The sequence below is a fragment of the Stegodyphus dumicola genome, chromosome X1 (genome assembly GCF_044657685.1).
Source record: "Stegodyphus dumicola isolate Sdum_Otavi_A_Nest chromosome X1, ASM4465768v1".
Lineage (NCBI taxonomy): Eukaryota > Metazoa > Arthropoda > Arachnida > Araneae > Eresidae > Stegodyphus > Stegodyphus dumicola.
Genome location: NC_140780.1, coordinates 36,383,510 through 36,409,740, shown reverse-complemented (window position 1 = coordinate 36,409,740; position 26,231 = coordinate 36,383,510). Strand labels below are relative to the sequence as shown.

The following is a 26,231-nucleotide window of genomic DNA, read 5'->3' as shown; positions in this document are numbered from 1 at the left end:
GTCCGGTCGTTTTGTAAAATAAAAAGGTTTTACAATGAGGTACTTATAATTTATTTATATTTTCTATTTTCATTTACTTATTTATTCTTGCTTCACTTTACATTATTCGTTTTCTACGTGTATTTACTTGCTTCGTTTCTGCAGAACTGCTTTGAATTCATTATCTCTTTTACGACTGCTTTTTTCTTGTCTATTGGTGTCAGTTCCACTGTAATACTTTAATAATATTTGCACTGATTAATTTGTATATTAATAATTAAATTTTTTTGTTACTAGTCACTTTTACTTTCGTAACTAGACAGCTCTTTCAGCTGTGAATTGCTTGAGTAACTTCTCCTGCCCCGAAGGAAAATCTTTGGTCATATGATTCTACTTTTTTTTTCTTATTTACTTAGGGATATATTTATATTTGATCTCACAATTTAGCATTTTCATTTTTTTTTTTATTTTTTCCATAGATCTAGCTCTTACTTATTTATAACATTATAGAAAATTGCTCGGCCTCCTCATCTTTATACATACATTAAATAATAATATTTTAAAGTTGTTTGCGATAAATACTATGCTTTGTGTGTGCACTTTTGATGTAGTTGTTAATACCTACAGTTAGGAACCGAAAGATCCATGATTCGATTCCAGGCAAGGGTATAGTTATTTTTAACGTTTCTCTCACGGTTAAGCCTAATAGTATTTATATACTTACATATGCCTCCTCCTTTTTCAATCTATATTAAATCTACATAATGTAAAAGCAAATGTTTTCCATTTGAAGTGCTTAAGAAACTCTTATAGCTTTCTCTTGCAACAAAGTTCAGTAGGACAATTTCTTTTTTTAAACCATGTTTTGCAGTTTGCCTGGGGCTTAGCAATGAAGCAGTAACTGTCTAGTCATCAGGCTGAGATGGATAATATGGCTAATCAAAGCAGGATGATACCTCTTAAATTATTAGTTTCATGTTGGTTAATATAGTTTATGCTTTGACATTTAGAGGAATTTATTAGGTTATCACGTAATTCCGCTTGTACGGTTCCTCTATTATTATTATTATTCTCCGCCAATAATTCTGCTTTATCAGCTTCCAGCAGATGGCGCTAAAGGATTTTAATAATCCCGAACGACAAAAGAAATGCTGGACCTTCTCTTGAGGGGGACATAACGAAAGAATAATGGTCATAAAAACAAGAAATATTTTGCTCCTAAAGTATCTAAATTGTAGAGTGAAGACAGATACAAATCCTGGATGCTAGAAAAAGCGCAAATGATTCCATTAGGAGTGTAATTAGAATATTCTTCATTTTTTAGTAGGTTTTTTTTCCTGTTTTAGAGCGCTTTAGCTCACGAGCTGCAAAGAATAAAAAATGAGGGAAGCATCGCTTTCAAAAATTTATGTCTTTTTCAATAATTTCAGCTTCTTGTTGTAGTATCGAATTGTATATTTTGGATATAAAATAATTATACTATTTTAATACAATCTTTTAAACTTTCAAATAGAGGGAAATGAAATTCACTGCTCTATTATAAATCACTTTATGTTCAGTCAAAATAGTACGATTTTTACATTCAGTGCTCTAGACATTAATTATATCACTCACAATTATGCATTATTTTTAAAACAAGTAATTATTTCCTCCTCCTTCTCTCCCTTCTGAAGGTTATTGATGTAATTTAATTCATTTTATTGTACCATTGTTTTAATTTTAAAATTAATAAACCTTAAAATAAAATTAGTTTATCTATGTTTAGATTTCTTTATCTTAAAAAAGAGTAATAAAATTTGTATATCTATGTTTAAGCTTGTTTATCTTCAAAAAACAGTGGGGTGGGGTGTTATTCATATTTCAAATGTAAGCAATCTTGCATATAATGTAAAGTTAATGAAAACTTTAAATTTTAAATTTTTCTATATATTATAATAGATTATTCAGGATAAAACTTCAGTAGCACTTATTTATTAAAACATCAGTTTAAATATTTCTAAATATACTGCTTTAAATATGCAAAAGATAAATGATAAAACCTATCAAAAATTACAAATTAAATTATCAGAGCGCTCTTTCCTCATTTAAAAAAGAATTCTTTATACATAGTTCTGTAATAGATGAGGAACATTATATATATATAATGTTCCTCATCTATTATATATATATATATATATATATAAACTATATACGAACTACTTTATTAAAAATAACTGAAAGTGAACTTACTCGCTAGACGCGGTCTGAACTGTATGGCTAGTTTATAACTAAACAGTGCTTCTTCATATCGACCTTGTTCTTGAAGTAGTATCCCCCTAAAATGAATGAAATATTTTTTAAAAAGCGTGTTACAAGTTTTATGAAAACATAATATTTCCAGAACTTCGAAGTTAAGTCAGAAATTCTCAATTCAGGGTTCTCAGAATTACAAACTCCCAAATAACTTGAAAATCTGACCTATTAGCGAAACAATTACATATGCTTGGATACAAATGTTTGAGAATTGAATACGGTATATATGTTAGTATATTAGAACACTATAGGAATCTAAAATTAAAAGTAAGATTCTTTTCCCCAAACCATACTTCTGGTCGCTGCAAAATTGTTTGAAACTCATCTGCAATTCCGTTCTTTGAGATTCAGTTAAAAAAAATTTGCTTTTCCAGCTTCTTAGTGATACTGCAAAGCGAAGGCAAATACATTGGTTTTAAAAAAATAAGGGAAAACCAGAAATATAACAATAAATCATTCAAAAAGGAGCCCGTCCGTATTAAATATGTCGTCAAATAAGAATTGCTGAATAACACTGCAGTATGCAAATTAGTGGTGCTGGAATCGAATTACGTCATCTGCGATGAGCATAAAATTGCATGTTTCAGAGCAAGTTTGGAAAATTCGCTGTGATACTGAGATAAGAAATCTGGGATAGCCAATTTATAACAATGACCTCCAGGCACCATTTGCCCCAAGAACTGCGATGGAGAGCTATTGGAAGACTAGTGGCAAGACAAAATCAGATAGAAATAGCCAGATGGCTAAATGCGAGTCCTTCTGTGGTTTATAAACTTAAGCAACAATTTCTAACCACAGATTCGGCGGCATCCAGGAGGTTCAGCCACGGATAGTCAAACGCTACGAAGAGTACTGATGAGCGATGTTTGTTGTTATGCGCACGAAGGAATAGAACCTCAACTCCGACTCGACTCGGATCATCCTTTTCTGCAGGGTCAACACTGGAAGGTTGGTGTCAACGTCAACCTTGCATAGAAGACTTCATGAAGGTGGTATGTACGCGAGGCGACTAGTCAGTTGCGTGCCACTCACTTCACGTTATAGAAGGGAATGTTTGAGGTGGGCATATCAACATGTCCGCTAGACAACTGTTCAGTGGAGAGCTATCCTGTTTATGGATGAGTCTAGGTTTAGCCTCCAAAGTGATAGTAGGTGTTCTTTGATTTGGAAAGGACATGAAACCCGTTATCATCTGTCAAACATCCGTGATAGAGATGCATGCCCAAGAGGCAGTGTCTGTGTTTGGGATGGTATCTCTTTGGGTGGACGCACAGATCTCCATGTCTTTTCATGAATGATTAGGCCTATAGAAATGACATCTTGATACTTATGTGCAACCCTATGCCGGGGTAATAGGTGACAATTTTCTGATACAGGACCACAATGCTAGACTGAACAGTGCTCGCATTGTTGATGATTATCTTCAAAAGCAAACAATTCAGTGCATGGAACAGCCAGTTCGATCACCGGACCCGAATCTAATCGAACATGTTTGGGGGCTTTAGGATGACGTATAGGTGCTCCCAGTCGTCCTATTTAGGCCCTTGACACGCTTGCAACTACTTTACAAAACCAATGGCTCTCACTTCCTACGGAACTGATAGACTTCATAACTGGCATCATCGCAGATCGCTGTATGTGTTGTTTTGCGTCTAGCGGATGTCATACTCGATACTGAAGGTAATGTTTCTATACCAAACAAACTGACTCATCTGGTTCGTTCATTAAATGCATATGTTAACTTCTATAGCATCATAACTCTTCGGTAGTTTCTTTCACGTTATTTTGTACTATACTATGTGTTTTATATTGTGGGTCAGTTTCATTAAATTTTACAAGTAACATTTTGAATAACAGTCACTTTTGTAATTGTTCCTTAATTTATGATAACCAGTGTATTAGAGTGTATGTGAAGGGGCTGTTTAGGCTGCAATTCTCAAAATAACAAATCGGCGAAATAAAACATTTGTGATTCAGCCATTATGCTTTTGGAGTTGGGGTAGTTGTCGGCAGCTATTATGATATCACCTGCCATTTCCATATATACAGCCTCTTCTTCCATCAAGATGCATTAGAAAATGTATTGACAAGTTCGGTTCATGTTGAGTATCCGTACTATTATAAGTTGACATTTGGTTCCGGATATTATAACAAAAACAGTTAGTTTCTAGATTGTCTGCTGTTTGTTGTAACAGCAACCTTTCCTCTGGAACTATAAAAAAGCTCATGGTAATTTAAGACTTTCAGAGTCGCCCAACCTGTAGTGGTTAGTTACTCTAACTGCTGTACCGAAGGGTCGGGGTTCGAGTTTTGGAGAAAGCGCAGATGCTTGTAAATGTATAGTGTCTGTGTGACATGGGGACACTCTAAATTTGCGGCCACCGGAAGGCTGGTGTCAAAGTCAACTGTGCATAGAAGACTTCATGAAGGTAGCATGTACTAAAGGCGACTTGCCAGTTGCCACTCACTTAACGTCATAGAAGTCCTCTTGAGTGCTTGAAGTAGGAAAAAAGGTATGGGAGACTCTCGAACCCGTCTCGCAGGAATGCTCTCCATCAAAATTGGGGGGGGAGAATGAGCGAAGTCGTGCTGTCACCTATATGGTGCTCAAGGCTTTTGCCAACTACAGGCGCAAACTTGCAATCCTTGCCACGATGTATTTTATGGGCTTGTTCTGATGTCAGTGTCATACAAGTCACAACAACACAACAGTCTTTCAGATGAGATAGATAGCATCGTAAATTCGTTTCAATATTTCTTGGGTTAGATATTTGTGAAAGCATAAACGGAAATTAAAGCTCACGTTCGTCTCAACGAACGTACTTCTCACACTCGCCATTTAAAAATCCCTCAGCTCAGAGTTCTGAGATATAAGTAGGTCTCATGAGATGTAACTGAATGAAAATGCTGAAGCCCTAATCCTGTGGCTATGCTGCATATATACACGTTCTCTAAGCATTCAAGTCTCCAAACTTTTGCATCCTGCTATGTAGTAAGCGTTTTAGGTAACAGCAAATTAGATAATAAAGCAAAATTTTTATTTTTTAATGCCAGAAAAAAAAAAGATAAAAAAACATAAATAAATAGGAACTTACAAATTGTATCTAACATCAGCCATGTTAGCACGGTAGCTGAGTGCTTTCTTATAAGCCCATTCTGCCTCTTCTTTCTGACCTCTGCTACTCAAGATGTTCGCTAAATTTCCGTAAGCTAGAGGGAAGAAAAGGGAAATGCAAATATTGTCAGAAACTTATACATACTTAACGATAATAAATACAGAACATTATGAAAATACATGACTCTTCAGAGGTAAAAAATTAGCTCGAAAAACATGACATTTTACGATATATCATAAAAATGATCTAATTCTATTCACTTAATAGAAAAGATTGACTTCATTTCATTTATAGTTGTACAGCCGTAACATTTCATATTCTAGGGCTAGAAGTTTGGAACATATGGATTAATTTTATACTATCACATTTCTTTACAGTTTACCAGTTAGATTCTAATGAAAGTATGGATACTCAGTAAATCAAAATGCGTAAGTTACAGTATTAGCAGTTGTGAAAATACAAAATAATTATAAGTTACAATCGTACTTTTTCACGGCCTATATTCTCAAACTGCAACAGCAGGATAAAGTTATTTACAAAATATGAAAGTGCACTTAAAAATTTATATTACCTACACGTTTTAATAATACAGAATGCTAAATAACACCTATACAGTCATTTTTCCACTTTTTATGACGGTAGTAATTACAAACAGTTTCCTTCAAGTGTTCTCGAGTACTTATGAGGTAACGGCTTAGATTACACCAAATTGTCTGAGTTACAGGTTATCAAAAAATATTCACCGAGATCTGCTGTCCTTGAAAAATATTAGAAGCAATAAAATGAGAAGCTTAATATAAGCTGAATATGGAGGCTATGATATTGCTCTAGTATATCTAGTGCAAGTTTGAGTTTTTGACCAAGAACTTCGATATTTCAGAGGGGTTGCAATTGACAGAGAATTTTACTTTAATATTATTGGCCAAGCTTTAAAACTTTTCCTTTCGACACAAGAAAACAAACAAACAAACAAACAATTCTTCCGTTTTGAAGGGAAAAAATAAGCCAAAAGTTTTTCAATTTTTTCCACTGATTAGTCATAAAATTGCACGAATTTGTCAAGAATTTAATTTTCATGTCGTTTTTTTCGTATTAAAATAGTTCGATATTTAAGGACATCAGTCCAGAATTCCTGGGGTATCTAGACTTCTTTGATAATGTATCTTAATATACATCGATCAGATGAGGAAAGCCTTAACATCAAGCACTAAAGATCTTTAGGTTTACATTCAGGGGGAGTGGACTCAAAAATGCTCCATTGTCCATCAATGCTGTTCAAAAAATCACATATTGCGCCATCTTTGTAACCGAAGTTATTCAAAAAGCGTCCTTCATTGATCATTAGATTTATTGGAGGGGTTTTCACGTTCTATAAAAAGTCTCTTCTATTTAATGATCCCAGCCAGTGGCTTTAGTTTCTAACTTTAGTAAGAATCTTCTGAATTTGCCTATCTCTTGTAAGCATATGTTTTTTTTTCGTCATTTTCATTCCCATTGCGGCGCGGAAGCTTCTATTTAACCTACGATACTGAAACCTGCAAATTTACTAACTACACGCGATTATTAATTTCATATTAAAAGCGATTATGAGCAGGCTCCCATTAGTCGTTTATGGTATACCTTAATATTAAAGAAGCTTATGTAGCCAATGCTTAAGGGCTTCGAGGAAATTCGTCTCATATTCAATCATTAGTTTATTGCTGAATCCTCCGTCTTCAGTTCCTTGTCAGAGCAGCATCTACCGCATTTTGAAACAATGCTTTAAAAGGCAGGTGACATCATGTTCGCTGGAAAAGGACTTTTCCATACTGGGGTGTGAGAACGGATATTTCGAAAAAAAAAAACCACACCATACCAATTGTATTTTTTTGAAAAAATGCAAAATATGTTTCCACCTGATTTTACAGACAGTAATGTGGCGAGTACATTGTTGGCAAAGAAATTAATTTTTGGTAATGAATAATCAGTTTAATAATTTAATTCAGTTATTACCGTTAATTTTGTTTAAGTTTTCTGATTCGCTATCCGATTATCATTTTCAGTTATACATATTTAGTTACAGCTTTATATATTTTCTATGGCAGCATATCGTACATAAAGGACCTCAAGTTTAGCTGCTTAAAAATTATTTAGTAGTCTTTGCTTTAGGATAATTTGTTATAAGAACCAAATAAAACTAAGCGGTTTAACAGGCAGATAATAATGCATAATCACCAATTACTCATCTTCTTTCGAAGCTCGATAACGTGATAGAAAATAATTTATCCTTTCACCTTCTGCATCGGGAAAAAATTTCCTCAAGAGTACCTTGTTTAGGATGCCTTCATACTGAACGAAATCAATACAGCAAGGCGGCATATTATTAATAGATAGCGCCAAAATTCCAATGGAAGACTTCATACATCCAGAGATTGCGATCTATGCTGTAGCTTCAGTCATTAGCTCTTAACTAGGCTCATTAAAACCACGTAAAGATATTTTATCATCTTGTGATCGGAAATCTTTCCGTATTAGGGGTGGGGGAATATAGCCCTTTTGACAGCGAAGGGGACTTATAATGAAAGTTTCTCTCATTAACTGCTGGGCTGGAAAACTGTCCTGTAATTATAAAGGACAAAGCTCGACTGTGATATTTGCAGGGGATGGCTTAAGCTGCTGACTAATCCAGTTCCTGATTGTTTCAGTTAATTTGAACTACAGGAATAACTTTGCGCAATGTACTTTCTAGCTTTGTTAAAGAAACCTTTCTCAGTTTATGTTTTAATAAAGTTTTGAGCTTAAATCTGCTATCATCTATAGCAAAACCTTAATATATCAGTTTGTAGAGACGTGAGGTTATTATTTTTAAAGTAGGAGTGATGAAAAATTAGCAAACGCCTTCGTCGGGCATCGAACCATGGACCTCTGGAATACCGGGCCAGCGTGCAGAACCACTACAGCACGAAGGCACGCTAGAAAGTCTGGAGAAATACCTTATGTACTCCCCCTTTTAAAGAGCGACTGGGGTTTTTAGGGAACCCAGTCATCAAATCCTGGGTGAGGAGAATCATTATCCAACACCCTGCTAGTTCGAGAGCCACTGTAGAGACATTAGGATTTTTTTTTTTGGAAGCAAGATAGATGAAAAATGAGCAAACGCCTTCTCCGGGAATCGAACCGCGAACCTCTGGAATACCGGCCCAGAGTGCAGAACCAATATACCACGAAGGCACGCTAGGAAGGCGAGAGAAATACCTTGTAAGTTATTTTCAAATGGTAGAAAAGACTAAATGCAACAGAGATATGTATATCATTTTATTCGGACTTTTTTTTTCGTTTTCTGACTGGTAACTTTTTTTGCCAATTCGCAGTTTTATTCCTAATGAAACGGAGCCTGGATTAATAATACTAAAAAATAATGGCTAGTTAACCTAGTACTTCTAGAACATTCTTTCTCTTATTATAGAATCATCAGCAATTAATCAAGAAAATTAAAACGTTAATCCAAATTTCTTAATTTTTATGTGGTCAGTTAATTTATCTTTTAATTTCATAAACGAAGGAAGAAAATACTTTAATTTGATGTTAGTAACATCAATCTTAATAATAATTAGTAACATCGATCTTAATTACTGTTGTGCCATCTTGTAAGGAACACTAACACTTCAAAATTAGACTCTGACAAGAGTGTCGTTTGTTAAAATATTTTGCTTCATATCTGGATGTTCTAGAAATGATTGTCTTTGTTGTACCTCATCCCTACACTAAGGAAAATAACAATCAAAAAAATAAGTTATTTTTCTTTGAAATCAATTTTCATGGGATTTAGGCATGCCATATTAAATGTGCAAAGCAGAACAAGCGGGTCTTTGAACAATAACGCCTTTTCCCAAATATCCACAAATAGAACGCAATAAATAAGTTTCTTGAATTCTTTTATTTAAATTAGATTACTCTTAAAACTCCAAAGCCGTTTGATTCGAATAACTTTATTTTCGCGTTTCTATGCTCTTTAATTCGAAAGCTATTCACCAAAGTTATTGAAGTAAACAACTTCAAATAATTAAATGCTTATAGAACGCTGTTTATCAATTTTTGATTGCATGTTTTTGAAAGAGTATGCAAGATTGAATAAATATCCATTTCTAAAATGAAACTTTTCTATTGCTCATTAGAGAAAAATAAATCAGACTTTTCATTCCTATTTTAATGTAAATTTTGACGAACCAAATCACTTCATGGATAAACTCATAAATGAGGCAACATATAGTAAGGCGAAAACAAGCAGGGGGAAACAATGAATTAAATGCCTCGCGAAAATCCCCAAGAGGAAGTAATGGAACGCAGCTGTTCGTCTCCTGGAATATTAATTTCTTCAAAGAGCAATCTTTGACAAAAGCAATGGTCGGTATTTCAGGCACAAAAGCGTTTTTAAAGTTATTTTTCAAAAGAAATTAATGTTAGTTGCTTTGAAGTTTGTTCATTAAATGTTATCTGCGGAAAAAAAAATCGAATTTAAAGCCTCTCAACAAAGAAAGATTGAAATGAAATTACCTCTAAATTGAAGAATGTTTTGTCGAGAAACCCACGAATTTTAGAAATCCATTCAAAATAATTTTTTGGGAATTTGCATAATAAAGGATAACATCGAGCTCTCTACTGCATTAAACATGTACGACTGTACCAAGAAAAGCAATTAAATTATCAGTTCAGGCTTCATCCACCAAAGCCTACGCGATGCTTATTGTTATTGCAACACGAAACACTTGGAATGCACAAAGCCAAAAAAACCCCGCAGATATCAAAAGAAAACAAATTAGATGATACTCAACAAAGTGCTTCACAATGGCTAAAAATTTTTATTGCCTGTTTCATTGTGCATTAAAACACAAATGGCAAAGATAGTATTTGATTTCTTAAGCAGCACTTAAATGGCTCTTCTAACCTCTACAAGAAAAGCAATTAACTTTTAAGAATCGTTATAAATGAGGACAATGTCCCTTTAAAGTGATATGAAGATCTAAAATAACAATATATCCAAACACTTAACGATAATATGGCACTCTACACACCCAGAAATTAAGATGAAAGTTTTTATATTCTATTCTTTGAAATGAAGTATCTTGAAGCTTAAGAGGTTGATCGATCCTAAATTTTTTTTCGGAATGATTCCGGTGTGTTCTAATAATTTTTAAAACAAAAAACAACAGACAGAAAGATTTTATACTCTGAAAGGCAAATCTGCTTCTCTTGCTCTGAGAAAATGTAAATTTTGTTAAAAAGAAAAGGGACATTTCGGCACTTTTGTCGTTGTATGCATCCATATAGTCATTGTCGATCTTTTGAATATTTATTCAGTTCTACTGCAAAAAAATGAAGTTAATTTATTAGTTTATTATTATTATTGTTTCAGTGTTGTGCGTAGATATATACACGTATATATACAAATGTATGAAAAGCGATTGACAGAGTGACTGTATATTGGTATGTATTGGACTGTATATAGTAATTAAGAACAGTGGTTTCAATCAACCTGCATACTTTGTAATAGCATATTTTGTCACTTCATAATGAATTTATTAGTTTAAATACGCTAAATTTAAGTAATAGTTTTAAATAACTAAATAGTGTTCTGAAACATGCGAAAAGAAGAGGCCATAATCAGTAGAAAAAGCTTCTTTCTCTACATTTCAGAGGGGGCAAAAAGTGCCATTTTAGTGAGAAAAAAACGCTTTTAATTATTGCGACGATATGTGTTCTAAACCATTTATATAATTTCGCTTTCTGTGTGAACACAAGAAAGGAAAGGTTCTTGATTTTTATTTGCTGAATTATTTTCATGTTTTTCATCACAAAATTCTTTTAACTATTTCTTTGTCAGAGATCATTAAGCTCTTTTAAATTATAAAGAATTGCCTGAAAGGAAAAGAACGTAATATACAAAATTTAAATTTCGAAATGAAAGTGCAATATTAGATAATACTATACTGCCGATTCTTTAATCGTAATTGAATTCAGACAGCTTAATGTGTGAGGCAGCAATATACCCATACAACGATTTCACAAAACAAACTTCTATCGCCCTAAATGATCTAATAATCGCTTACTTCTATCGCCCTAATAATCGCTTACTGTCATCTAAATACTGTCGCTTTTAATCATAATCAGTTAAATATAAAATCTTTATATGCAAATTTAAATTAAAATGATTTCATAGCAGATGATCTTACTGTACTTGTTTCATTCAATACTGATTCAATGCCCTTGTTCGATCAGTTTCATTGCAAATGGTTTGCCTTTTATATTTCTGGCCCACCAGCGGCCGAGCGGTAAAGTCGCTGAACACCGGTAGTTCGGTCTGAAGTTCGAATTCCGCGAACGGACTGGCTGCATGGGTGTTTTCGTGGTTTTCTCCATGTGTAACGTGTATACGAGGCAGTTTCTCTTAGAAAGTCCTCCACAAAGGCATCCCTCCCCTTAGGATAGCCCTTGAGGCTTTGCCGTAATTGAATAACCTAACCTTTTATATTTCTAAGTAACCGAAAGTCAGGGTAGTATGGAAGCATTTTGTACAGTGTGAATAAAATTCAAAACAGATAAACGAATGTTTTTAGAGTATATTTGATTCTATTATTCTAACTGTGGAATGCATTCAATTTAGAATAATATTTTACAAAATAAGTGAGGGTACATTGTTCTGAAAGTAATGTATAAAAATTCAGCAGACTGATAGAAAGGTTAACTTGACGGCTATGTAATAAGAATAATTTTTGAACACTGCACTTGGGTTCTGAAATGACGAACCTGCTGCGTCAAAAATAACAACAGTAAAAGTTAACCTGACAGAACAAAAAAGGAAACTTTTAAGTCTAACTCAAGAAAGAGCTTCACGCCCATCCAAAGAAAATTACTTTATGAAAGTTGACTTTGAAAAAGAAGAAGAAATAAAAACGTAGTAGTGTGGCCGTTCACTTTTGTATCATATTGTATTTCAAATACACTCAGCATGAAGAGATAATAGCCTAGTATACGACATTCAAATTACAGAGCACAATACTAAACCTCTTTATGTATTTAAAAATTGCATGCAAATGAACAGGAATTCTGCGTGGTGAATCAGTTGCTTTATTAATATGAAAACCGAAATCATATATTAAATATTCTAATAAAAACATTGACAACACTTCTTTAGCCACTAATTTTTATCATTGTGGACACTTTTATATATTTTGAAATGATAAAGGTTGAGCATAACTTGATATTGCCTAGCCCATTTTCGTAAAATTTCAGCATTCGCAGCAAATTAGAATTAATTAAACTTTTTGACAAGAAATATTCCTGGTTTCTTTCATACCTAAAATCCAAAATTCTTCATAGTCTTTTCTATTTGCTAATTATACAGAATTTAAAATTTAGAGTGTGCACAGAAATATGTGTTTTGATCATTTTTCTTGTTTAATATTTTTCACCATTAGTGACAGATAGTCTCTTCTGAATATAAATCACGTGGTGAATATTTTTAAAATTATGAGTTGAAATATTGCATTTTGCATTATATTATTACGTATTCAGTTCTTATAATTAAACGTTATGAGCACAAAGACGATAAATCAAACTTGGTTGACCAAATCCAGTGCATACTGTGGTGGAAAATGCGCACCACAAATACAAGAGGCAGAACTAAAATAACTTTACGAAGAAATAAATTACAGACATGGCTAGTGCTTTCAATTCATATTATGTGAAATAAAATGTGCAACTATTAATCCATGAACTGGAGTACATCTACTTTTCCACTTATAAGAAAGGAAATATGAAAATACCTTAAAACCTATACTGAGTTAATAAAGTTTCGTTTAATATATCATAACTCAATGCAACTGCTTGCAAACTACCTAAGAAAATATAAAGTAGTAATGCATAGCATGAATGTGATGTTTATTGCAGCGACTATACTCCCCAAGGTATTACGCTACATCTCTTATCTGTATAGCATCTAAAGCTTCCAGAAGTTGTTCATATAATCTCAAGGGATGCCAACAAAAAAAAATTTTCTTAGACTGAGGAAAGCACTAAATTCATGACACATTTCCACTGTACATTTTTTATTTGAAAAATCTTTCTGAAAATGCGCGAATCATTCCTGTAAATGTAAAATATTTCAGAGCAAAATTGAAGGTCTCTGTAAATTACAATTTTTATTTTAGGTAGTTAAATAAACGAGCGGGAAACGAAGCACCTACAGAAGCTGCCTCTTTAGTCTGGTTAACATTCGACTACGTTTAGGAAATACAGAAATAAAAAATAAAAAGCAAGGAATGCAACCATTGTCTACATGTCACAGCAGTATATTATAATTAACTGCAAATGCTCAGTATCTTTAAGGAAAAATCGATGAGCGGTAAAAATCAATGAATGCTGGTAGTTAGGGCTTGGGTTAAAAATCTTAGGGAACGAACTGGATGCATGGGCGTTTTCATGTTTTTCGCCATGTGAAACGTGTATACGAGCTAGTTTCCCTTAAAAAGTACTCCACGAAGACATCTGTCTCCTTAGGGCAGATAACCGATGAATGCTTTGCCATAATTAAGTAAGTCAAACCAAATTAAATAACATTTAAAGCAAAAACCGGAAGTGTGGTGTATTAGATTTCTGTACAAAAGAGCTATGCAAGGTAAACCATAAATATTTTTTACTGTTTAATTTAATCTCAATTAGAAATTTGTAAAATCATTTACATAATTACTATGAGTTTGTAAAGTTAGAAAATGTGTACATTCTAAGTAACACATGTTGTAAGGAACTAAGACATTTCTCATATGTGAGCTTATCGGTCTGTTACATGATTCGACGCCTGGACAGACCCAATCTATTTTAAAATAATTCTCGCTCTTCAGCTACTGATTGATCTCTATAGCATAAACTTTCATTTTCTTGTTGATTCCCAGTATTATATATTTGCATATTTTCAAACAATGCATAGAGAAATTGGTAAACATACTATTGCGCATTAAAAAAGAAAACACAGGTTAAATACATACGCATAGGACTGTTTCATGTATAAATTTGTTGAGAAAATAAGTAAAAATAAACATTTCTAACAGCTATAACTCCCCCATCCGGTATGATAGCAGCTTTACAATTTCATGTTTCAGACGTTAATCATGGTATATTTCGATCTACAAGAATTTAACTCAGAAATATTTAACTTCTCGTTCACATTTTTAATGAAGTTCCAGTTCAGATGAAGTGGGAATTTTCTGGTGGTAATGGACTGCTAATGTTAATAGCTAATGGATTTAATAAGTTGTGATTGCTCTCCCATAATTGAAGTTTCAAGATACATATTTGGATGGTGTTTACGTTCTGTATCTATATCGCATTTAAATAAATATTTATATCATTTGTCACATACTTATTTATCACATAACTTATCATTATTTTCTAAATAAAAAATGGGAATAAATAATATAAAAAAAAGAGAAACATAACAATTACACTTGCTTTATAATAATTTCATTCAGAGAAGTAAAGTGGTAAAGTCAGGGAAAAAAGACAAACAATATAAAAATACGCACAACAAGGGTAGAACTATTGTTATTTTGTCCTATTAAGCAAACAAATATTTACATCAGATTTACTTATGGTCTACATATAGTGTGAATACTCAAATTCTTTATGATTTCTTACTGAGTATATAACAGTTCAATAACTAACATTTTGCTAATTTTAATCTCTTTCATCCCCTATGACACGGTTTACACAAGAAAGTACTTTTGTACCTTTCGCTTTTATTATTTTCAAATGATAGTTACATTATAATTTTAAAACAGACTGGAGAAATAAAAAATGGTTAGTGTTTTAAAGGCAAAAGCTATTTAAGCAGCCGGAATGTCCTTTTTTTATCTACTCTAATTTTATTACCTTCATGAAAATTTTTCATAATTTAAATTCATGAAATAAAAACAATGCACAAAATAAGTGAATATTAAATCTTAAAAATGCAAATTCAGCTAAGAGACGTTTGTGTAATTTAACTTATGAGAAGAGTATTAATACGGAAAAAAATGTGAAACTTAAATTACATTCTTAGAACTCTAGAGCTGTTTTTCTAAAACAAAACAAAAAAAAATCAAGCGCTGAATATTTGCAATTATGCCAACTTTGTATAATGAATTTAATGCAAATTTCACAAATGGCTGCATCGATAAACTGCGTAAAAATTAAAACGCATAAGCACTGTATAATTCATTGTATAATTTTAATAGTTCATAGTAAACGATGAAATTACGAAAATGAGTAAATACCACTTTGCAAGAATATTTTGAGATTTCTGAAGAACGCATATCAAATTAATGATTTGCATATTATAACACAAATCCTAAGTACTTATTTTTATGCTAATTAACGCACAGAAGAAATACTATAACAATAAATATCGGGTAATCGAAAAAAATCATACTCTTAATGCAAATTAGTGATATATCAAAATAAAAATTGCAAATGTACAAATTTTAAATATTCGCTATTTCGTATAAGGAATTGAAGTCTATATTCTGCAGTAGAATGTTTTTCTTGTGGCATATAATATTACTTGATTATAGAAAACTTTACGTACATCATTTCAAATATTTGCAATATTATCGTACATACTTGAGTACATATTTTAGGATCTCAACAAATGCAAGAATTTGAAAAATCTATAATCTGCTTATGAATGGAAGAACTTTTTTTGTGCCTTTAGTCAAGCGATTGAAGGTTTAAACCAAACAGCAAGTATTTGTTCCAAAATATATTAAGAATTTTGTAATTAATCTGCACAAACCTGTTTATAAATGAGTGGGTCAGTTCACTTTTTGTTTAGAATAAGTATTTATTTCAATTTTAAAAACCAATTGACGTAACTGAAAGTTGCTTCAAACAAAAGTACTAACAGCAAGTTAGTGGCTAAAAATAACATTTCGCTCTTATAACTAAATCTATTAATTTCAACCTGTTTAGAAAAGAGGCTTATTTTATAATTCATTATTACGCTTCTGCTTATCATCGTTTTCAATGAATACATTTGTTTAACAAGCAGCTAATTATATTTAATGCTGAATACGAAAACACTAATGCAGGAATTATAATTATATTGAGTCATCAATACTCTTACGCTAGGGGGAAATAATAATGATTTTATTTCTCTTCCATAGAGTAATGGGATTCAGAATTGCAGACAACGGCTTCCTAACTATTATATAGCTCTAAAAGATTCATAATTTATCAGGACAGCATGCTTTTTCTATGTCATTGGATTTATCGTTACATCTACAAGAAATCGAATTGAAGAGCTCTATGAAAGTCAAATAGATTGCTGTTTAATTCAAATAATCAGTAAGTACCATTCTCTAGATAAAATTCAATATGATTCCATAGTACTGAATTTAGAAATAATTATAAGCAATCATTTCTATATAATGTATAAACGTTTTGGATACTTAATTTCGGAAAACAAGTTGTACGAGTTGATTTTTAAGTATGGACGATCATTAATAATTGCTCGAATTTTATTTTTGAAATAAATATTTAGCAGTTCCTTCACATACATACACAAACACACGCAAAAAAAGAGAATAATTTCAGCGTGTATGATAGAACTAAACCATTATCATGAACAAAACATTTCCTTCAGTAGCTGTCCACTAGTAGCCAAAATACGACTGCTAAACATAGATAACTTTATGTATTGTGCGCTTACGTCCTGGCAGACTGCTAGTTGTATAATTTTCTTTGATTTCTCCCCCATTTGCAAAAACTGGCTTGATTTGCGCAAGGCAAATCAAGCCAGTTTCCCTCAGGAAGTCCTCTATTAATGAATCCCTCCTCTTAGACAAATAACCGACGTGGGCTCTAACATATACAAATAAACAAATAATAAACCTTCAGTACCTTAACTGTTGATTTTTCCGCTAAATCCTATGTGATATATCTGACTTCGAATCTAAAATTTTCTGAATAACACAAAAACCTTGTCTAAAACTTAAAGGTTTATTTAACTGGAACTTCAACACTGATGAAAACTTAACATCATAAACGAAAACTTAACATCTTGGGCGGAAAACATTCAAAGTGCTTTAAAGTAACAGCTATGCCGGCAGGGTGAAGAACACTTTCCTTTAAAAGACATAATCCATCTAGCCCTTTCGGCATATATCTCCATCCGCTGGATTCAGACTTCCGCTCCTACGTGTTTTGGACTTAAACGGCCAGGCTGGAACTGGAATAGGACTGGATCAGGACTGGAACAGGACTGGAACAAGACGGGAACCGGAACAGGACTGGATCCGCAACAAGACGGGAACCGGAACAGGACGGGAACCGGAATCTCTCATCCCCTGGCTTCTTCCCCGGGCAGGTCTAATCTGGCTCGAACTAAAATGAACTGCGGTGCCACTAAGGAAAGCGCCTCCTTTTATTGCCGGCGGTTGCCGTTACTACAGGCGATTATGCAAATATTTAACATTAACTGATACACATTAGGAGCTGAAGAGGTGGTGTCAAGTGCTATCCACAGCCGTTATTTGCATATTTAAAATTTGTTCAGGATTCTACTGTTTATGATGATACTACTATCTATGAGATGAAATGCTGAAGAACTTCAGTGGAAGTTAATACAGTAAAGCAGAATATGAACAGATGACAGAATAAGCCAGTGAAATTTGTTATTGAAAGGCTTAGTTCAGCTTTTCTAATCAGCAGAAATCATGACATTAATCTGTTTGAATTAATGGAAACCATTTTAATACTAGTTACTTATGAAATGTTATCGGAAACTGAAATTATTAAGATCTCTCCATGACTCTATTTTTTTTCCATTATAACACAAAATGAAATTAAAAATTAAATACTTCTTGTTAATTTACTTTTCCTTGCTACTAAAACTTTGCGAAGTGTCTAGCGACTATTTGCTGGTCTTCTTACAATTATAAAATATAAGTCCAAAGACAAGCAAAACTATCCTTTTATTCAAACACAGAAATGCTAACAGACGGCCTCTCTCGGGCTTACAGGAAAGCCTCCATTTGAGATTAAATAAGAAACTAAACTAATTCTAACTAGCTAATCTTTTAGCCGAAGCTGTACAGAGACAACTAATCGAGTTGGTTTGTAATTAAACCTCACCGCCAAAGACTAACAGGCACGTAAGTCTACGGCAGTATGTAGGGAGATAGATGTAGAGCAGCGACGTGGCCCGAAGGCAGAACACACTCTACTGAGTAATTCTGAGCTCTTCAACTGAAGTGACGGACGGAACTTTCCATTAAGGGGGCTCATGCACCTTAAACCCTTTATGATCTTCGAATATGTGACTGTTGTAAGAATTGGGATATTTTATTTATTTTAAAAGCAACTACTTCCAACATTCTACAGCTGATTACATAACATAGTTGCTTTGGGAACTAGTAACCAGAAAGTTTGTGTTGCCACAAATATTTTTGTAATTTAATCAGCTTTGTGGCAAAATTTTTCGTTATGTTTCCACCTTGCGCGCATGATAAAAATGCCTAATGGTACATACTTGAAATTTGGTGGAATTCTTTATATGGACACTATTTTCTAACTGAAACAAAAATCTGATGAATATTTTAATGTTAAAAAAATGTATGGACGAAAACATTACAGATTTTTTTAATAAAATACATTTTATAAAACTCAACTCCAAATAAAAGAAAATTTGAACATGAAATTCTTAGAATTTTTGGTTCACAGTAGTTTCCAAACGTTATAAAAGCTATATATTAAATATGGAATTAAATTATGCAAAAGAATGTTTTAAACTGTGCGCGCAAGGTGGAACCATAACGAAACCTTTTGTCACAAAGCGGATTAAATTACAAAAATATTTGCGGCAACACAAACTTTCTAATTACTATTTCAGAAAGCAGCTATATTATGTAGTCAGCTGTAAAAAGTTAAAAGTGATTGCTTTTAAAATAAGTAAGTTATCCCAATCCTTGCAACAGTCACATATTCGAAGATCATGAGGGGTTTAAGGTGTATCAGTCCCCTTAAAAGATATTTTAGTATCTATAACGCCGTAGTTAGGGATTTAAGGCAAGAACTGATCGGACAAGCCAGAAAGACTGGAACGATATTAACTTTCAACTAATTTCCTTTTTCATATTATTGCAGTAATTTATTTGATTACAATACGCTCAAAATGCAATGATTTGTACTTTTAAAAAGTACAATTAATTGATATTAATTTGTTTATTTTCGGGTAAATACGAAGTTTTAATTTTACACTTTTTATTTTTATGGATTTTTCTTTTTTAATGCGTAAACTACGTACCTATCTGATTAAAACAAATGCACAGCGGGTTCATATCTAATACGTGGTTCTTTGTGTGCCTCATTTGCATGATAGTCAGGGACAATAACCGTTGCTGTTTAGTAACACCTTCAAACATGTTATTACCGGATATTGAAACTTTTGAAACTTTTAGACTATCTGTAATTTGCATCTGTATTGTTCCTTATTAATTAACACTATTATAAAATTCTATGCATTCATTTGTGACGTCCGCAAGTGTCACAGCACCTGTCCCTGCATATCCCACCATCAAAACTTCAATGAGTCAAACCAACGCACCTTCGTTGCGGCTGCCCTATTGAATCTTTCAGCATGCTTTATTTTGGGAGGTAAAACAACCGAGCGCATAAGTGATTTCAATTCATATGGATAATATGGTTATCATATAGTTTTTATGACATTATTTTAGGTTTTAAACGCTGTTCGAATTGGCTAAACAGTTAGTTCCTAGATCTAGGAACACTGGAAAAGATTTTGTCTAATGACGGCACTTGCTTCTTCGCTTCACGCTGGTTTCATCTATGAAAACATTTAACAGGTATTCCATGCTTTCGTAAAGCCAAAAAAGAGGTTCTTACCTAAACGTGATTTTCCAGATTTCAGAATTTTCTTGTACTCAGATTCATTTTTTTAAGATTAAAACATAATATAAAACATGTAGGAATTATTTAAAATTCCAACGTTTATTTAACGAATCATTCATCAAATTTCTAATAATGTTTAGAATGCTTTTTTAGTCTAACGCTAAAATCACAATTTCTGCTAACACTGAATAGAATATACATCAGCCCAATATCAAGTGAAATTCATTACAAGCAGCTGTTGAATATTTAGATTGTGTGAACTGCAATTTCTAATTCTTCATGCATCATTGCTTCAGACCGAAGTTGCCCTTAGCACTTCAGACCCTACACTGTATATCGAATTTTACTTGCGTGACTGAGTCATGTCAGTTATTAGAAAGGCTGCACAAAGCTACCCGTAAAGGATTTTGAGTTGCAGCATAGAGCATTCGCTGCAATACTCCGAGAATAATGCCTCGAATTCGTAATTATCAAATGTGAAACTTTATGACTTAGAAATTCCGGAAATGAACATTTATAGATACTTTGTGTAATTTTAGAACGGATGATTTTAAAAATTTGCAACTAAGAGAGGAAAATATTTCATAAGAGGTTTGCGATCTACATTGGAAGCTTATGCTTGGCTCAACATAATAATTGAAGTGGATTATAGTGTTTCATCATTTAAAACCATGCTTTGAATTTCAGCTAACTGAAAATCATATTCTTTTACTTAGTTCCATGAAAATAAATAAATATTTTCAAGTCAAAATTTAATGCAAGTTGTAAAGTTGTAAACTGGCACCAAAATTTACTGTAATTTTTAAAGATGTAAATGTCACCTTTTCCCTTTTTGTGCACAAAAAAGAAACCTGATTTCTGTGGATTATCTAATTATATAAGCAATTAAGAACGTTTCATGTTTACATAATTATCAAAATTTATTTTTATTTGGCACATTCCTGCAGTATGCTAATTATAAAAAGAGATCAATTTTATGGAAATAAGCATAAATTAAAGTCATTATGTCACCATTACATTTGTGATTTCATCCTAATAATGTTTGACTCATTTACATATTTTCATTTGTATTACCCATTCTTTCTTATTGTTCATAGGAACTCATTGTATTCTGTTGCATTTGCATTAAATACGTATATGCATAAAATTTTTCTTAATATTTATTTCTTGTATTATACCACCAAATTCTCCTTTTATGAATTCTTCATAGTTATGCATTGACAAAAATGTATAACGTTATTAGTTGATATATTTTTAATAAGAACTGATGTTAATCTAAAAACGCATTTTAAAGATAAGCACCACAGCAAAATTTATTTCCTACTTTTTCTTTAATATTATATTTTTGTGATATTCTTGAGAAAGCATGGAACACATTTCGGTTATACTTCCCACAATACAATAATTTTTTTAAATTCCAATACGTAATACATTTCTTTTGCCCAGGCAATAACCATTACCCCCTCCGATAAAGCGGAAATAAACTAACCACCTGGTTCTTATGCATCAGGTCCCCCAACAAGGCAAACGGAACAGTTCCTCATGATGGTTTCAAACAGCTGATTCCGAAAGACGTCAAGAGCAGATGTTCAGTATAAGGTCTAGCAATTACCTTTGTTCTCTGGCCAGAAATTTGCTTAACGAACCACAAAATATGACTTTCATGCCTAATAGAATCTTCTTCAATAAGCTGTAGATGACAGGATATTCAGATTTAATGCTTTCTAGAAATATCTTTATGCAAACAGCTAAAATAATAAATAGTACTAATTTTCTTTTATATATGTCTATAAAAACGTTCCCTCTAAGTTTTATCGAATATTTACAAATGCAATAATAGAACTGCACTAAATTTTGTATCGTAGGAACTCCATTAGTCAAAGAACCTAAGATAGGGATAAGTGGCAAAAGTTTTAGACTTGTAGTCACGTTTCCCATTAAGAAAACAATGAAAATGAGGTTTAAACACGGGCCAACATGAGTACTGTGCGGTTTTATAAGCTCGGCCAGTAATGGCAAAGTAAAAAACAAAATTGCCACTAAAAAGAAAACGCCAACATTTTAATCACCAAGCTTAAAAATCCACATTAAACGTGCTTTAGCGATTTAGATGAGCTAGCATTATATTTTAATTCCTAAAATTTCCAAACATTTTAACTAAATAATCATTCTCAAATGCATGTATTTAATATAATTTATACGGTAAATGTAATCATCAAAAGTATTAGAAATGATATTTTTATGAACATGCTACGAAAAATTATTTTGTCCAAATTATTTTCGAAGATTTTCTTTTAAATACGAGAAATCAGTTAAAATTTCGAATAAATGTCCTCGTATTTTTATTTATTATTGATTTATTGAAATCGCATCAATTCTTGCAGAAGCATGTTAATTGAGAGAATTAAGATAGCACTTCATTATTGTTTTACTTACTTGAGCTGCTTTTTATAAATTTTAATAAAATTCTGTGACAGCGGTGACTCACTCCAAACAATGGAATGCCAACCAGAGCAAGAGTAGAGATTAAGGAGTAAAATTAAGGCCTGAATTTCACAATTCGAATAAATAGTTGAAAAATTTGGAGGAACCAGATTTAAAGATACACTTGGAAAAGTACCGAAACATACACAAAAACCTAATAGAAGTGAATCTGATAAAGAATATCTATGAAAACTATTATTGAAAAAACAATTAAACAGATTAATGCTTTCTTTCACAAAACTCTTAATGAGCTAATTACATTTCACACGGTATATGTTTTAATAATAATCTTATGTGTCATGCATAACCATTCGTTCTTTAATTACTAAGTTTTTAAACGTCAGAAATTTCTTGCTTTGTAAATCAGAACTCAGTTGTTTACGATTTTATTAGTTTCAGTTTGAACAGATATAAAACAAATCTCCGCTAACATTAATGAAATCTATATAAAATAAAATTGCATTACAGCCTTCGTCGCAAAGTTACATTAATTACGTTTAGTATTTCTTAATATGAAAGACATTTTCACAAGAGTTCTAGATTACAATTTCAAAATATAATGAATTAAATTTTGGATTTCTAAGGCAATCCGTTTACGGTAGGCTAAATCAGTTCAATCAATCAGACAACAAATTTAACTTTTATACAGTAAATAATCCTAGTAAGGCAATAAATAAAGACATATTAAATAAGAAGAATAAAAGATATTTGAAAACTATACCTTTTGGAGGATTAACTGATATACCAGATCTGTAAAGATTTTCTTCGCTCATCCAGTCGCCATTTCTTATGACAGTTCTCGTTGACATGACTACCATGAGAACAAATACGGCAGCTAGCACTAATAGCTTCCTAAAGTATGATTCTTGTCTTCTGTATAAAAGATCTACTCCCAAAGCCACGAGTAAGCAGAATCCCATACTAGGGATATAAAGAACTCTTTCAGCTACTACAAAGCCCACGTAGAAAAATAGATTCGTGGCAGGAATGAAAGGAAGAACAAGCAGTGCCAGTGCAAATGTCACAATATCAGCTGGGCCAATGAAAGCTGACCTAGTTGGTGGAGCGTATGTATGTGACCTGAAATTATCAGAAGTACCATCATTATACATTGAGGCTGCAGTGCCGTTGTGGTACGAAGAGTTGGATCCATTGTGACAGTGCCCATTGCCGTTCGAAACTCGATGATGCCCATTTGCATATACTGAATTGTTGTTTGCTGAGTTGTTTCCTGCTGGTTTCCTGCTTGATTTATGAGAGGGATTTGATGAAAAAGATAAGGCGAGTCTCTGAGTGAAGTCAACACATGGGCACAGCTGGCCAGCTCCATTTCCATTTGCAGTTGCCACAGAGTTCGACGAAGATGCATGGTTAATGTGCGAGTTCGGGACATTCGAAGCTGATACGTAGAAGGCACTGCTGTTAGTAGACCGCCTATTGTACGATTTAATCAGCCAATATGCGTAAGTTAACAAAGTGCCGTAAAATGCAATGCTGGCAATATTGCGAATATCTAAAGGAGATTTTATTAGAGGAATCGCTTCCATTGACCAATCAAAGCTCAACCATCGAGGACACAGCAGTAACCAGAAGTTGAAAACAGGGAGGTACAAGAATGTTAATGTCCTGGTCAACAGACTGTCACTGTCTGCTGCAGGATTGTCGGCTGGTGCGAAATCAGGAGGCTTATTACCCATAAGATGCAGTCTCAGTCCAAGTAAGGTGATTCCAGTACCTGCCAAATGCAGCAGTCCCTCTCGCAAACTCTGGAACCGTTTCTGTAAAAAAAGAAGATAATTTGTTTACACAATTTATATATCTTGATTTATAAATGTGCACTTCTAACAGCTAAACTAATTGAAAGCAATATTCAACTGAATAGTCAAGCTAGTTCTGTATGTGACTATAAAAATAAAAATGCAAAACAGAGAAAAAATGAATTTAAGAATAACTTGCAAATTTTGCAAACATTATTACGTGAGAGACAAATGCTGTTATTTTTAAACGTCTGGACAAAAACATTCAATTAAATTAAGAAAATAAAATTTAAATCAAATAATGTTATAATTAAATAGAGATGATGGCTTAGTCTCTTTTATGCAATTTACTTAATTGAACCATCGTTTCCATCCTCATCAAATTATATATAACACAAAACGCTTTCATATCAAAGACTTTGATTTGTAAAGAATCTAAAAACTGCAGTACCAAATCAAGTGATGTATCTTTTGTACCGTATTACGTGAAGGAACATCTAAAAAGGAAAGCAAAGAAACTTCTTCAGAAGTATTTTCACAACTCTTTAAAAGGTTAAATGGCATTTGTAGTGTCGGCAACCTGAGGCTGAAAACTAATGATATTTCAGAATCTGACAAATGCTATTAAGCCGCTTCAGAAAATGTTACTTTGGTATATACAAATAAGACTTTGCTCTGAGGCATAATGACATCGTCTTAAGACCTGCTTGAAGTACTTCTCTGTACTTTATTGCTGTTCAGTTAATCGTTTTTCTGCAAGTAATTAAGAAATATTTTGGCATTTGCAATTATCAAGAAAACTTAGTTTAGTCATCTAATCACTAGCTTTCCTTACTCTACCGAATGCTGAAGTTTTAGATGAAAATAAATGACATTTTGACCGGCATTTATTTGACTTTGAATATAAAAGAGAGGGAAAAATACATTCAATGCCTTTTAAATAAAATCTCACGTGTAACTAAATTTTCATGCGGTGATACAACCTTAAGCCTTAAGAATCATGTTTTTTGATTGATGTAATAAATGTGAGCGAAAAGTTCCAAATTCAAACAAAAGTTAGTTTCCAATAAAAACATTTCGGAAAAAAAATTTCATGTTAAAAATAATATTATGCGAAGCTCTTTCATTGAGGGTAGTTATTCTGATTAAAGTAAATTCTTTTAAAATTCTAGTAAATATTACATGAAATGGTTTATTTAAACTCCTAATCTTATAGAACACATAAAGTATTTTCAAAATTACAGATTCATAATTATATTCTGAAAACTGAAAAATTCAATAACACTGCATTTCCTCCGTAATTTTTTCCCCAAGCTGTTTAGCGCTAGGTTCTGAAAATTTTGAAAATATTCATATAATTTTCTCCTTCTTCTATTGTACTTAACTTTTTCCTCTGAGGGCACTTCATTGGTAAATTGAATCCACTTGATTATTTTATGTTTATTTCGTATTTGCAATTTTGTATTACCATTACATCTATTTTATTTTCCCTTGCATTTATTACCTGAAAGTTATTTTATAGATTCTTCGTTAAGCTACCAGGGTGTGTCAGGTGTTCTAACAATTCACAAATTAGCGAAATATATGATTTCACCTTTTATTATGTAGCTTCCAGCTGATTGTATCCTTACCTTACTGCTACCGAGCTCGATGTTTCAAAACCGGCCCCCTTTGCTTAATGTTT

At 32.7% G+C, this 26,231-nt stretch overlaps 1 protein-coding gene across 3 annotated transcripts in view; it reads right to left on the bottom strand.

Annotated features, from left to right (window-relative positions):
• Positions 1–26,231, bottom strand: part of LOC118184298 (protein O-mannosyl-transferase TMTC2-like) — a 797,990-nt gene that overhangs the window by 69,098 nt on the left and 702,661 nt on the right. For all 3 annotated transcript variants that reach the window (XM_085807157.1, XM_085807158.1, XM_085807159.1), the window contains 3 exons: positions 23,512–24,568; positions 5,367–5,481; positions 2,209–2,294 (listed from right to left, as the gene is read on the bottom strand). In XM_085807157.1, coding sequence (XP_085663283.1) covers positions 2,209–2,294; positions 5,367–5,481; positions 23,512–24,568 — 1,258 coding nt within the window. The remainder of the gene's footprint in view (positions 1–2,208; positions 2,295–5,366; positions 5,482–23,511; positions 24,569–26,231) is intronic.